Source organism: Nicotiana attenuata, unplaced genomic scaffold, assembly GCF_001879085.1.
Source record: "Nicotiana attenuata strain UT unplaced genomic scaffold, NIATTr2, whole genome shotgun sequence".
Lineage (NCBI taxonomy): Eukaryota > Viridiplantae > Streptophyta > Magnoliopsida > Solanales > Solanaceae > Nicotiana > Nicotiana attenuata.
In genome coordinates, this window is record NW_017674778.1 from 18523 (window position 1) to 34947 (window position 16425).

General features: G+C 42.5%; 1 protein-coding gene across 1 annotated transcript in view; it reads left to right on the plus strand.

Moving 5' to 3' along the window:
• Positions 1-13262, plus strand: part of LOC109219265 — a 20018-nt gene extending 6756 nt beyond the window's left edge. The window contains exon 2 of the mRNA XM_019383710.1: positions 13010-13262. Coding sequence (XP_019239255.1) covers positions 13010-13262 — 253 coding nt within the window. The remainder of the gene's footprint in view (positions 1-13009) is intronic.
• Positions 13263-16425: the final 3163 nt, after the last annotated feature.

The window sequence follows — 16425 nt, forward strand, 5'->3', positions numbered from 1 at the left end:
CAATATCCCTGTCGGGTGGCATACCCGGCAGGTCTGAAGGAAAAACCTCGGTAAACTCTCGAACAATAGGAACAGAATCAATAGAAGGGACCTCTGCGCTGGAATCGCGAACATACGCCAGATAAGCTAAACACCCCTTCTCGACCATGCGTCGAGCCTTCACATATGAAATAACACTGCGGGTAGAATAACCTGGAGTGCCCCTCCACTCTAAACGAGGCATATCGGGCAACGCTAAGGTCACAGTCTTGGCATGGCAATCCAAGATAGCATGATACGGGGACAACCAATCTATCCCTAATATAACGTCGAAATCCACCATGATAGAATCACTAGGCACGATCGGATACGGTGCAAAATAAAACCGAAGCTTCTCTACCACAAACCAGAACAATACCTGCATCTCCACCTCTGATACCTTTACCTCCACCTCTAGCATCTCTGCCTCCACCTCTAATACCTTTACCTCCACAAAGCCTCCAAAGACGAAGCCGATCTATCACTGGTCTGTGCTGCTGCTCAGCTGAAGGAGCGGAACATGACCTCGCCATTCGCGAAAAGACAAGAGTAGAAATTCAACCGATGTTTGAGAAACAGAACCGCACGACAAGAAAGACCAAATGTGAAACTTTCCTAACTCTGTAGCCTCTGGGGATAAATACAGATGTCTCCGTACCGATCCCTCGGACTCTACCGAGTTTGTCCGTGAGTAGCGAGACCTATGTAACCTAGTGCTCTGATACCAACTTGTCACGGCCCGGATTTCCCACCATCGGGAGTCGTGATGGGACCTACTAACAGGAGCTAGGCAAGCCAATTGATTTAATATTACTCTTAACATCATCAACAAATATAAAGATCAACGAGACAGTTAATATAAAAGCGGAAGTCTTTAGAACTTAAATAACTGAAAACCCAAAAATTTGCGGAAGTTAACATTTCTCTACCCAAGACTGGTGTCGCTAACTCATGAACTACTGAAGAGTGCCAAAAACAAGTCAGAATAGAAATACACCAATGTTTGTGTCGGTACAAGGAAAACAAACTAAAAACATGGAAAGGGACCCCGGCCTGCGAAAGCCAGCTAGGCTACCTCGAAAGTCGCTGGACTGATGCCAGCTCCCAATCAACTACTGATGTGGTCCAAAAGCTGCTCCGGTACCGTGATCTGTGCAAAAGAGCACAGAAGTGTAGCATCAGCACAACCGACCCCATGTGCTGGTAAGTGCCTGGCCTAACCCCGGCGAAGTAGTGACGAGGCTAGACAGGACCACCAATCAACCTGTGCAGATATATATATGTGTACAAGTACTACAAAAATAACAGCGGAAAATAATAATCAGGACTGGGAGGGGAAAAACATGCTTTTGGGGATAACAGATAAAAATAGAACGGTAGGAGTACATAAGGAAAAATCACAACTGGTTCCTTCCAACACAGATTACGTGGACGGCGTGCCACACGATCCCATCTTACAATATATAAGTGGTCGGCATGCCACACGATCCCATTTTATAATATATAAGTGGTCGGCGTGCCACACGATCCCATTTTATAATATCAACAGTTCTTCCAATGAAATTTACTCCATACAACGCAACAATTTATACGAATTCATAAGACAACAAGTACACAATAATTATGACTCACCGAAGAAAACAAGTAATGACAAGTAACACAATAAAGAAAAATGCCAACATAAAGAAACTCAGTAATAGCGGAATAAGATAACTAATGCACTTGAACCGATAACAACAAGAAAAGCAATAAATAGAAGTAGAGGACAACGTAACTCAACTATCAGCAAAAACATCAGGAAAATCAAAGACAAGTGCACGGCATCACCCTTCGTGCTTTTACTCTCGTACTCACCAAAACAATCAAATAAAGTGCACGGCATCAACCTTCGTGCTTTCCCTCACATAACTCTCATATCATAGCACGGAATGACCCTTCGTGCATATCACTCTTCCTCACCCAAACAACAATCACAAACAACAGGGCGAGGGGATAGACAAACAACATTAAATATCCTGGCAAGGGAGAACCAAGCAAAACAGCTAAATCCCGGCAAGGGAGCAACAACAATATGTTCAAACATCCCGGCTGGGGAGATAATCACATCCCTTTTTACTACGTTCATTCCTTACTTTATAATCAGGTCAAAAATCGAGCCAACGCTCCAAGGAGTTCACAAATCATATTTCCTTCTCATTCCTTCCATATCATATAAAAACCACCAATTAACAAGGAAGAGTCACTACCGGATCCCAAATAAGCACAAATAAGGACTCACGGTCATGCTAGACACCAGTGTATAGATACTCGTCACCATGCCTATACACCGTACTCAACATTTAGCAGTTAGCAAATAATACTCTATTCCTATTCCCTCAAGCCAAAGTTAGATCGAACACTTACCTCGAATGCTCCAAACTCAACTCAAGCCTCTAGTATAGCTTTACCCCTCGAATTCGGCTCCAACTCAGTCAAATCTATGAAATAATGACTTTACAATATTAATAATAGCTAAACAAACTAAACCCAATACTTAAATATGAATTTCCAAGCTCTCTTCTAAAAATTCCAAAATCGCTCCCGGGCCCGCTTGGTCAAAACACGATGTTCGAACCAATTCCATGTTACCCATTCCCCCCACAAGCCCGAATATACAATTTGTTTTCAAATTCGACCCCAAAACGAGGTCTAAATTCAAGAAAATCGAAAAGCCCTAACACTACCCATTCCCCCAATTTCAACCCTAGATTACATGTTCTAGGCCTAGGATTTCATTGGACGATGATAGAAAATGAAGAAAATGAGTTAGGCAATACTTCCCCAAGAATATTTTGTGAAGAAATGCTCCAAGGATCGTTACAAGGCTGTGGAGAAGAAAGGTTTTCGTGAAATGGGGAAAAATCCCGAAATGGGTTCTGTTTTGGGTATTTAAAATCGCTGGACAAATTTGTCCTTCGTGTTCGCGACATGGGAGTCGCGTTCGCGAAAAAAGGGGGGCTGGGAAGCACCGCGTTCGCGACAGGGGGAGTGCGAACGCGTAGAGTAAATGGTTGGGGTCTGGGATCTGGGCCTACGCGAACGCGTGAGGAGACACGCGAATGCGTTGAAGGAAGCAGCAAAGCTTCGCGATCGCGATGGCCAGAACGCGAACGCGAAGGAGAAAAGGGAGCAAGGCTATGTGAACGCGGGAGGGCTAGTGCGAACGCGATGAAGAAAATCCCTGTGTAAAAATGGCAGAAAATCTGCTAACTCCCTAAGTCCAAAACTACCTCGAAAACCTCCGAAAACACTCCCGAGCCCTCGGGGCTCCTAACCAATCACACACACTAACTCGACAACATCTTACGGACTTAACCATGCGATTAAATCGCCAAAATAACATCAAAAACGAGGAATCAAACCTCAAAATCATTACTTTTTCATCAAACTTCATAAACTTCAAATTTTAGATTTTTGGATCCGAGACACGTCAAATGATGTCCGATTTCAACCAAATTTCACAGAAAGCGCTTAAACCATATATAAGACTTGTACCGGGCGTCGAAACCAGAATATGAGCCCGATACCACAGTCTTTTAATCAATTTTCATTTCAAATTTTCATATAAATTTCAGAAAAATAATTTCACAGAAAAATTCATTTCTCGGGCTCTGGACCTCAGAATTCGACTCCGGGCATATGCCCGAGTCCCATACTTTTCGACGGACCCTCCGGGACCATCCAATCACGGGTCCCGGGTCCGTTTAACAAAAATGTTGACCAAAGTCAACTTTAATCATATTAATATCAAAATTCATCATTTTTCACACAGAACTCATATTTAAGCTTTTCCGGCTACGCGCCCGGACTGCGCACGCAAATCGAGGCAAGTAAAAATGAGGTTTTCAAGGCCTCGGAAGCATGGAATAAATGAGGAAACTGGTGATGACCCCTTTGGGTCGTCACAATCCCTGAGGGAACATGTAGCGCTATAAGCTACGAAAACCAAGCACAACTAAGGCGCGAAATACGATTCGAAATCTCAAAAGCATCCTGCTCATATAACATCATCTGTACGTGGATCCTCAACACATAAGCAATTTCTCAAGCCGTCTCCCAAATCACACGGCGCAACGCATCATTACATGAAATATTTGGCAACGAAATAACACCCTGACTACTCCATACGGAGCACATAACTGAAATGAACACAACTGACCTGACATAGAGCCCAATTTCATATTTAGACCCATCCACCGACCTCGAGTCGATCCTGATCATATCAAACTAAGCCAATAACCTTTCAAAGGTCCATACTAATTTCCTTCTTCTTATAACAAACAAGGACAACCATCATAACCGGAGTACTCGTCCACGGTCCACAACTCAGTAACTGAGTGCCCTCCAGGCATACATTCTCAAATCAACGATATCATTACAACCTTCATACTTGGTTGAAGCCTTTAATCAATCTAGTGACTACCTGCCTCACTTATACGATCTTCCTGCGGGACACACTCCCACAACCTACCATAACAAATAACTGGGTCGTACCTCCAAACCACCGGCCGCACTAACGCCGAAAAACGATCAAGAATAATTAACCAGGATGCAAAGTCCTCTTTTACAAACAACCTATCTCAGGTGACACTGATGACAAAACCAACTTACTTTAAACATCGAAACTCCTCTCCCGCTCATCCGAGCTTGTGACATCCTTGTCAACACCGAACTGCTACCTTGCTCTTCACTGCAAATTCCATACCACTCGCTGCACGTAACATGACAATATACGATAGAACTCGTTTTCTCATCATAGTTTCGGAACCACCAATAGGTTAACACTTCGTCACATAAAAGCTTTTCACTGAACTCACTTCAGGAGGGACATAGCAATACACCGGCGAATTCTCATAACCATAGAATATGCAAATATATAAGTAGCGGTCCAAGCCACCATAACCCTTCCGGGATCTGCTTACACATAACAAGGCCTAACATAAGAATGCTTCTGAATAATATCAATTACGGCAGCTGACAAGCCTGATACGTACCGTCACAAATCACTTGCACAACTCGATCACGCTGAGGAACTGATCCATGACACCAATCTGCCAATTTGACTATGGCTAATCAATCTACCTTCTTCCAACTTATCCTAGATTTCCTTAAGAATAATACCAACTCCCTTCAATACATAACATACTCCGTCTGCTCTTATTCCGAGTGACCTTGAACTACGAGGCCACGTTGCCTCAAATCCCACAAACCATTTCGTATCTCTCAAATGCTATACCGCAAGTTGAAATATCATAGAACATTCTGGGCACCTTCTCATAAGCTGCTACAAAGCTTGATTCTTAACTGTACTTATAGGCTCGAAGTCATTAGGCACCATACTTTACCTCTTTTCGAATCCAATAGAACCGTTACTGAGAGCCACCCGCTCTGACTTGGTCCCGAATATAATCAACTGCATAGGTCTTATAACACACGAATACCCTCTCGACGAGGCACCCGGCGGAATCACTTCCTTTGAAATCTGCATTTATACAAGGCATAAATCCTGAGTCTTTCCCCCAAGTCTGAACATGGGCCAATAAGGCCAACAATAGCCCGCCTTTAATAATTCCTTTGCTCAAATTACCACTTATGGTCTTTTCCCGTAGCTGAAATGGCTCACCAATATGCTGATAACCAGAAACCTAGCAAGTAGCTAACTATGCAACTCAATCATAAGCGGTGGGACTCTCCCACTTAGCTTGAAGCCATTATTACACAACTCTGGGACTCACCGGAATTCTTTATCTCTTATTGACATAACCTTGCACAGTTAACCGCCAAAGCTCTCGAAGTCTTCCTGTAGAACCCCCTTCTTATACTCTGAATCATCAGCCACATTTGCACAATCGATCTCTTTGCTACATCACCGATAAAATTCTTCGCAGAAGCCTCGCCAACCACGCGACTGCTAACCTGCTCACTTGGCTAACCCACCTATAGAAGGCTCTCCCCGGCATCTTCCTACACTGCTGCACATGGTACAATTACTACGACATCAATGACCCTTCCTGAGTCTGAGCTCACACTCCAGTTGCACAGGTCCATTTTACCCCTCGTGGACATCATTGAAATGTGCGACAACATCCTTCCAGTTCAAAGCCATGCTGCATCCTTTTTCATTTAAGCGGCTCCTTTCTGTTATATTAAATCTCCGGCCGTACAAGAACCCCTACTTCAATTCAGATCCGTAGACCCCAATAATCAAGCACCAATATTCCCAAATCGCTCCAACTCTCCTTAAGGCGCATGGTCATCTTATTACCAAGCCGCTACGCAGCTCCGCCACTCTCCCACTTTGGGCAAACTTACTCCCTTAATCAACTGCTCGGCCTGCACTTCCTAAGCCTGGCCTTTTAGCAATTTAAAACTCCGCCTGACACTTCCTACATGTCTTTCTCATCCTTTGCTGCTCAGTTGTTGCCTTAATGAAATTTATCTTCATAGTACTTGAATCCACAAATCGCTACTAACTCCAAACTTCTCTGAAGGTCATCTTTCTCGAACCGTCAATATTAGAAATACTGATTCAATCCTGAACCACCGCATCCTGCGATATCTGATAGTTGTATCTCCGATACTATTTCACAATACCTTGCCTCAAAGGCGAATTGTAGAAGATCATACCACCGGCAAACTTAATACGTCCAATTAGGACGACAACACCCCAATATGGAAGAAAAATTCCACCACGCTTGCAATTACCAAGTCTCATTACTTCCACCGGTCCACATCTGACCCTCCTTAGTTCGATTGCCTTTCCCCCTGCCGGGAATAAAATATCGAATCTCTTGATTATGCACTGAGTAAACCTCCCTTGAAATCATTCACTGCCCTGACACGTGGGCAACACCCCACCATCATGTTACTACTGCAGAATACTCATTCATAAGCATCGCGGCAACTTGTGCCTAGCCTCAAAGCCCTCAAAAATACCGCTACTGGGCTGAAACAATAAGATATTCTTCCATAAGACGACGACAATAATCTGATCAGCTATACCGGGAGAAACTTCCCGTATCACATCTGTAGTACCATTACGGTCCTTCAATTTCGATTTATGACAAGCGGTTCGCGTCGCATAGGACTGAGAGGAACGAAACAAAGGCATAAGCCTCACATGAAATCGAATTGCACGATAAGGAATCAAGAAGGGAGGTACTCCTAACAGTCCTGCGGCCTCCCGAGGATAAGTACAGACGTCTCCGTACCGATCCGCGAGACTCTACTAGACTCGCTCATGACTTGTGAGACCCTAGGAACCTAGTTCTCTGATACCATGTTGTCACGACCCAAAGTCCACTAAGGGTCGTGATGGCGCCGGACACTGCTGTCAGGCAAGCCAACCAAATTACTTAATCAAAATCTCGTTTTTAATACTTTTGAAATCTAGGATTTTTCCTTCAAGTTTAGCAATTTTAAAGAATATAGTCTCAATCAAATTTAAATGATAAGCAGTTAATACAATACTTCAAACCATCCCAGAACCCGGTGTCACAAGTGCATGAGCATCTACTGATAACGAAATAAAATACAACATCCGTCCGGAATACAATGGACAGGAAATAAATACAATGTACTGAAGAGGGCTATACTAGCTGCGGGCCGCCTCGAATAATGCAACTCACCTAGCCCCCAAATCATCTGCGCTGCTACGCCCAGTGGGCTGCTAGAAATAAATATACCTGTGCAACAAAAATGCACAGAAGTGTAGTATGAGTACGTAAACAACGTGTACTCAATGAGTATCCCGCCTAATCTCGAAGAAGTAGAGACGAGATGGTCAACTTCGACACTTACTAGAGGTCATTTGACAATATACTAGAAATGTGAGGAAATCATGGATTATATAGTAGTTCTAACTCACGAAGTCGGAAAAACAGGTGAAAATCTTTAACAAATAATAAAGGATTTTCAAGATTTACTTTTCATTATCTTATCAATTTATCTCAAGCCATGAGAGGCAATATCAACGTTTAAAAATCCTCAGGCAACAACATATATCATGCGCAAATCATGCCGAGGTCGACGGCCCGCTCCAACATAAATGTAAACTGTGCACTGCGGAGGGTCGAACGGCTCGAACCATAGATGCATCTATTTAATCTGTCGAGGCGTTAGGCCCGTTCCATAAATAAACACATACCCTGCTCGCGAATCATGCATGCGACGCAGTTACACATAGAGATACATGCTCAATCAGTCAATTAAGAACCTATCGGGAATATTTATCCAAATAAAACAATTTCTCTTCTTAACAATTCAGAAAAAATGATGTTTAATCTCCTCTTAAATTCATTTACTAATCCAAGGTGATTTAAGCAATTAAAGCTATCAATAGGTTCATAAAAAAATCCAAGTATAACATGCTTTTGGGCCCTAACTACCCGGACAATAGCATAATAGTAGCTACACACGGACTCTCGTCACCTCGTGCGTACGTAGCCCCCGTAAATAGGAGCACATAATCAATTATTTTACCTATGGGGACAATTCCCTCTTACAAGGTTAGAAAAGAGACTCACCTCGCTCCGAAGACTCAAAACCGGCATTCTACATTCCTCCGAAGGCTTGCACCAACGCACAATGCTCCAAAACTAGCCAATGATTATACAAATCCGTTAATATATGCTTAATTATTCATTACAAACTAATTCATAGAAATTCCTAACTCCGATCGAAAAGTTGACCAAAATGACCTCGGGCCCACGTGCCCGGAATCCGAAATTTTTGGAAGATAAAGATTACCCATGACCTTATCAACTCAAATATACAATTTACTCCTAATTCCATGCTCAATTTCGTGGCTAAATTCCAAGAATATAATTTCCTAGGCTTTCCACCAAAACCTCAATTTTTATACTAACTTTCATGCCCAAATCCATACATAATTGATGTATTCAACTCAAAATAGGTGTGGATAACTTACCTTAACATTGATGATGAAAATCCCCTCTTGAAACTCCCCAAAAATCGCCCAAGCCTTGAAGAAATGAGAGAAATGAACTTCAACCCCGATTTTAAAACAAACTTTCTGCCTCCAGTTACTTTCGCTTCTGCAGAATTATTTCCGCTTATGCGGTTCCGCTTATGCGGTTCCGCTTATGCGGTTAAAATGCCGCTTCTGCGGCTCCTTCCCAGCCGCCCAGCTTCCGCTTCTGCGCTTCCTTTTCCGCAGGTGCGGTCTCGCATCTGCGGCTCCCTGACCGCATCTGCGGTCCCAGCTCCCCTTACCAAAATCCGCATCTGCGGTCTTCCTGGCCGCTTCTGCAGCTCCGCACCTGCGGCCAAATCTTCGCAGGTGCGGAAATACTAGATATCAGCTGCCTCAGCTTTTCTTCAACTCTAAATTTGATCTGTTAACCACACGGAATCCACCCAAGGCCCCCGGGACCTCAACCAAACCCTCCAACCAATCCCAAAACACGTTACGGACTTGCTCGAGGCCTCAAATCCTAGCAAACAATGCTAAAACCACGAATTTCACCCCGATTCAAGCTTTATGAACTTTGAACTTTCCAACTTCTACTTCCGATGTTTAGACTTATCAAATCATGTCCGATTGGCCTCAAATTTGGCACACAAGTCATATTTGACATTACAAACCTACTCCAACTTCCGGAATCGGATTCCGACCCCGATACCAAAAAGTCCACTTCCGGTCAAACTTCTCAAAAACCTTCAAATTTCTATCTTAAGCCAAATGGCTTCAAAATGACCTACGGACCTCCGAATTCACTTCCGATCGCGCCCCCAACTCCAGAATCACCGTACGGAGCTATTCACAGTCTCGGAATCCCAAACGGTCCTCGATTACACTGAAATGCACTTCAAGCCAAACCGATGAAATTTCTTCTAAAATGCTAACTTCCACAATAGGCGCCAAAACACTCCCGGGTTATCCAAAACCCGAACCGGGCATACGCCCAAGTCTGAAATCATCATACGAACATGTTGGAACCTTCGGATCCTGATTCCAAAGTCGTTTGCTCAAAATTCCCATCCTAGTTCATTCTTTCAGCTTCAGGCTCCTGAAATAAGAATTCTCTTCCCAAATCAACTCCGGATTTCCTGAAACTCAATTCCGACCGCGCGTACAAGTCGCAACACGTGAAATGAAGCTATTCATGGCCTCCGACTGCTGAACGGAGCGCTGGGGATCAAAATGACTGATCGGGTCGTTACAATTTTGGTGGCAGGTTGTGATACCAAATCATTGCTCCCTTTGAAAGGGTTTCTCCAAACTTTTTCAACAGTACAGATTCGGTTTCATCATCTTCCAAGCCATTTCCCTTTATTCCGCACGTGTACGAAGTGATGTATTCATCAGGATCGGAGGTCCCGTTGTACTTAGGTATGTCCGGCATACGGAACTTCTTAGGAATAGGCTTCGGAGCAGCACTTTGAGGAAAAGGCTTTTGCACGAACTTTTTTGAATCCAGACCCTTTAGGATCAACTCGGGAGTTGTATGTTTCCACTTTCTTATCATTAGCTTCGATTTTCTTCTCTCCTGAATCAATTCTTTTGGTGAGCTCCTCGAGTATTCTCATTATCGCAGGATCAGTCCCTGATTTGTTACTATTCGACCTTTTCGACACTGGCTCGGTACGACGAGTGATTTCTGGCTCGACCCCACTTGGAGTTCCATTTTGATTTTGCAACTGAGCAATAACGGCCTGCTGAGCATGTAGCATCTCGAATATCACCTGGAGACTAACTCCTTCGTCTCCTCTGCCTTGTGTACCTTGACCACCAGATCGCACTTCCCTATGTACACTCCCTTCGGGATCCGCACCTGGTCCGTATTAAGAAAAACGTGCGAACTGACATCGACTCGATCGGCAACCGGTTCTCCCCCGAGATTAGCCGATGGCACCCCGGCTCCTGGAGCAATTAGATTATCATTTTCCCCGTGAAACCTGAGACCATCATCACCATGTGCGGGTGCATTTTGTGAGTTTTACATGTTTTAACCTGAGAGCAAAATTCTTGACAAGAACAAGCGTGAAATAATGTATGTTATCGGAATCAGCACTGAACAATCACTATTATCCTTAGCCCCACGGTGGGCGCCAAACTGTTTACCCTAAATTTTGAGTAACAATTAAACTTATATTGTGGTTTTAAGGATATGTAATTCAATCCGATACCAATTGATAAACAAGAAATTAAATAGATAAATAAGAGAATAAAATAAATCAAACCAGTATGCTAGCCAAATTTCAACCTCGACTTGCAGTAGTCTCGAGGTGTGTTAAAAGGAATAGCAAATGATAAAGCAACTCTGATGAACAGTGAGCGATATAGCAAGAAAGAAATAATTGTATATATTCTTATCAGTGATTAATGAGTCTTACAAATGAATGGGATCCCTCTTTATATAATAGGGGAGTCCTAAATAAGGTACACTTCTAATTATAGTAGGAAATTATATTAACATCTAATTAACCGCCGAAGATCAATCCATTCCGAAATTCATGCCACGATCTTCGATCCGTTGGGGATGTCTCGCCCTTTCCGTTAGTGAACTATACCATCATCATTTCGAAGTATGCCCTCTTCTGACCCCGGTTAGTGATGTCGACCTCGATCTTGGAAAGAAACTTCGATCCCAGACTCGACGTCCTGACCTTTCGACGTGGTATCTCTTTTTGATCAAAGGATAAAATCGGGTAGCCCCGATTTTCACCGTATATAGTTTTTCTAGAAAAGTTCTCAAAAATAAATTAATCAAATATATATTTTCTGATACTTATTCGAAATCTTAATGCAAATACAAAAATCTACTCATTTAGTTTTTAAAAGTTCTTCTAGGACTAGTTTTAAAAAATAAAAGAAAATTAAATCCAAACTTAGGAATCAAGACTGTTCCAAGCTTATCACTAATTTAATTTTTGTTTCAACATGATGATGAAAAAGAAAAGGGAAACTGGAATTGGCTATATGATATTTCAAGTCTTAGATTCAGATTATTTAATTATCTTGTTGTTGTTACTGTTTGTTGATTCTGTCTTCTTTTGCCTTTTTTCTTGAGCTGAGGTTCTTAGGAAATAGCCTCTTTACCTTCACAAAGTAGGGGTAAGGTAACCGTACATACTATTCTCCTCAAACCCCATTTATGAGATTACACTGGTGTATACGGGTAAAACCGACTCAATGCTCGACCGAGCTCGATGCTTGACCGAGCTCGATGATTGACCGAGCATCTGGAACGGTAACTGGATAGAATTCGAAGTTACAAAAGAAACCAAGCTCGATATCGAAGTTCAAAGATCGATCTAATATCCAACATAGTCAGTACATGACGATATCGGACTTGAATGTGTTGCCGAGGTCATCAGACTTGCCCTCGTATTTATCGAAGGGATAACCGATCTCGTTCCCAACGACCTTGAAGAAAAGCTTTGCCAACTCTTTAGAATAGGGGTCCATAATTCTAGCCACCGACTAATCATTATGGCATAAATCACAGAATTAGTCTAAAAAGGAACCAACAGTCGTCTAAATCAAGGACCTATGTATATTATAAAATATTGTCTAAAAGGGTAGATCTCTCTCAATAAATAGAGGGGACTCATTTGTTCAAACAACATATTGTAATACGCTTCTATACAATATATTGTCACTTCTAGTTTCAATTCATTTTTGCTCTGTCTTCCATAATATCATTATTGGCTAAAGGGAAATCAATCTCATAAGGCCAAAGTTTGCTCCATTTGTGAAGGTTCTATCTATCTTTTATTTGATCATTTTTACGTTAATCTATTTTCTCACCTTTGTATCAATTCATATCACATATCCTTAGAACCGTGTATAAATTCAATTGTTATCCAATTTTAAGGGTAAACAGTTTGGCGCCCACCGTTGGGCTAAGGATAATAGTGGTTGTTCGATACAAGCCTGCATAACACACTGCTTTACTCTTGCTCTTTGAAGTATCTTTGATTTTAGGCTAAAAATGGCAAGCTCTCAAATAGAACCCCCACATATCGACAAAGAGTCCAGTCATCAAGATGAGAATAACAACATGGCGCCCGGTAGCGCAGGGCCACCCGCTGTTGCAGTCGAAATTCGGGTCCCAGATCCGATTGATGTTATCAGCACAAACTTTCATACGACCCTGAAAACAGCATCCGTGGTGGAGCCTGATCGGCAGCTCGAAACACATAAAATGCTGAAGAAGACGGGATCAAGCTACACATGATTTTCGAAATGCTGCAAGCTCAACATGTGGCGATAGCTCAGTTGCAGAGCTAGAGCCAGACTCCGAGCAGGAACAAACCCGATCCACCTCGAGAAATTACTCACAGAACAGAACCAACTGTAGTGAGGGCGACTAAACAAGTCAAGTACCAACCCCGAAATAATAAAAATGCTCGAGGAGCTGATGAAGCGGGTGGAATCGGGGGGAAAGAAGATCGAAGCAAACGACAAGAAGGTCAAAACCTATAACTCCAGGGTAGATCAAATACCGGGAGCACCCTCGGTATTGAAGAGACCCTATGGTAAGAAGTTCGTGCAAAAACCTTTTCCTCCAAGCGCGGCCCCAAAACCGATCCCCGAAAAGTTTCGTATACCCGAAATACTTAAGTATAACGGAACGACCGATCCAAACGAGCATGTGACCTCTTATACATGTGCCATCGAAGGAAACGATTTGGAAGACGATGAGATCGAGTCTGTTCTATTGAAAAAAATGGGGAGATCCTGTCAAAGGGAGCCATTATATGGTATCACAACTTACCTCCTAATTCTATTGACTCGTTTGCTATGCTTGCAGATTCTTTCGTAAAAGCGCATGCAGGTGCCATCAAGGTCGAAACCAGGAAATCAGACCTTTTCAAAGTTAAACAGAAGGATAACGAGACGCTTAGGGAATTCGTGTCCCGTTTTCAAATGGAACAAATGGACCTGCCACCGGTCACCGATGATTGGGCCGTTAAGGCTTTCACTCAGGGACTTAATGTTCGAAGCTCTATTGCTTCACGAAAATTGAAGCAAAATTTAATAGAATATCCTGCCACTACATGGGGCGATATGCACAATCGGTATCAATCGAAAATCAGAGTCGAAGATGGTCAACTCGAAGCCTCTTCAGAGTCTATTTATCCCGCCGGGACCCTCGAGACAATCAAGAGAAACTCCAATCACGAACCAGGATCAAACAGGGATCAATACGACCATATAATGAAGATCAAAGGAGCAGCGGATCCGGTCGAAACCATGTAAGAAACCAAAGGAGAAATGAATGGTTAAGAACTACCTAGCAGTTGGAATATAACTCACCTAAAGCGATACTATTGCTAAGGTACGACCTCCGTTCGTTCTCTTTTGTTAATATTTCAAACTAACAATTGTAGTTAACCGGCGAAGAACAATACGGACTTAAGGTCAGAAAGCACTCGTTATATTCTTTTTCCCTTGAACCGGTTTTCTCTCAAATGGGTTTTTCGACAAGGTTTTTAACGAGGCAACAGTGGATCGTTCAAAATTAGAACAATGGATCGGTGTTATATGTTGCGTCAACAGTATTCGAGGCTTCTTTCTATGATAAACCTCGAATACTAGGGGGCATCACCTTCGGATATCGGCTACAACAGAGAAAACAATTCATATTAAAAGGTCCTCGAGAAGACAAAATTAGTGGATCGGCCAAACGGCCAAATGAACCGTGCACGCGTAAATTGCGCAAGCCTTAAGCATAAAACATTTACGCATGTATGATTGTTTTACAGGAGAATGAAAAGAGGTCCCTCAAAGAATTTATTGCATCCTATTTCTATGAATATATCGAGCTCAAGGGCCACTTCAATCCGAGTTCGAGCAACCATTCTCACTCAGGGACTATCTATCGATCCCAAGGGCTACCTTAACTTTGAGTTCGAGCAAATCCTTACTCGACTACAAAGCCCAAGGGCTACCTTACTTCGAGTTTGAGAAATCATGCTCACTCGACTGCTAAGCCCAAGGGCTACCTTACTTCGAGTTTGAGCGAATCCTCACTCGACTACAAAGCCTAAGGGCTACCTTACTTCGAGTTCGAGCAAATCTTCACTTGACTACAAAGCCCAAGGGATACCTTACTTCGAGTTCGAGAAATCATTCTCACTCGACTATAAAGCCTAAGGGCTACTTTATTTTGAGTTCGAGAAATCATTCTCACTCGACTATAAAGCCTAAGGGCTACCTTACTTCGAGTTCGAGCAAATCCTCACTCGACTATAAAGCCCAAGGGCTACCTAACTCGAGTTCGAGCAACCATTCTCACTCGGGGACTATCTATCGAGCCCAAGGGCTACCTTTACTTCGAGTTCAAGCAAATCCTCACTCGACTACAAAGCCTAAGGGCTACCTTACTTTGAGTTCGAGCAAATCCTCACTCGACTACTGTCACGACCCAAATCCACGTGAAAGACACCCGACACACTATCCGACCCGAGCGAACCAACCCATATGATGCACCCAAACCATACGCATGAAAAACCAATTTAACTGCGGAAGCTCTTTGAAAATTTTATATATTTTAAAGTTAAACCATGGAACAATTTTCCAATTCAAAATCATACCCGAAGCCTCTCATAATTATAACAATGAGAGTAAGTAAAATAAATATCTTTCATGTATGTCACGTACAATCACATTGCTACAACTTTTCACAACTATCTATGGAGCCTTTATACCAAGGAATAGAACTAAACACTTGGGCTAATGCCCGACTAACATAAATGAAGAAATGACATGATAGCTACCACGAAATAGGAGTGGTGCCTCGCCATATACCTCAGAAAGAGAGTCATCCTAGCCATGTCCGTATGCCATGTGCCATACCTCATCCTGAAACATGTAAAGTAAGTGGGCCCTGGAAGGGAGCCCTTAAGGGCTGAGTACACCACAGCGATACTCAATAAGTGTCATAGACTCTCTCTAACTCAAGTTCTTGGACAAGATTTTACAAAAACTATGCAACCAATATTGGACATAAAGTGATAAACAATTATATAAAGCAAGCTCTTTATCATTTTAGATAAAAGACAAGTAAAATGTCAGCCATACTATAAAGTTTTAGAACATCTCTATCAACCCAATATTTTAATAAAATCATATAAAACCATTTCAATCTCGTTAAATCATTGAAATTATTTTCGGCTCCTTAGGCCTAAACATAAGAAAGCCCTCTTTTACCTTTCACTCGGAGTACTATACCGACATCGACATAATAAACAACCACTAGGTGATTGACTTACTTGTCTGGGCGGCTTCCCTTAGTGCCGTACGAGTCGACTTAACCTCATTACTTCAAGTAATGATCATTTGCCATCTCAATTGGGGACTTTATCCCACAAACCTCAGCTTGGCCTTGTAATGTG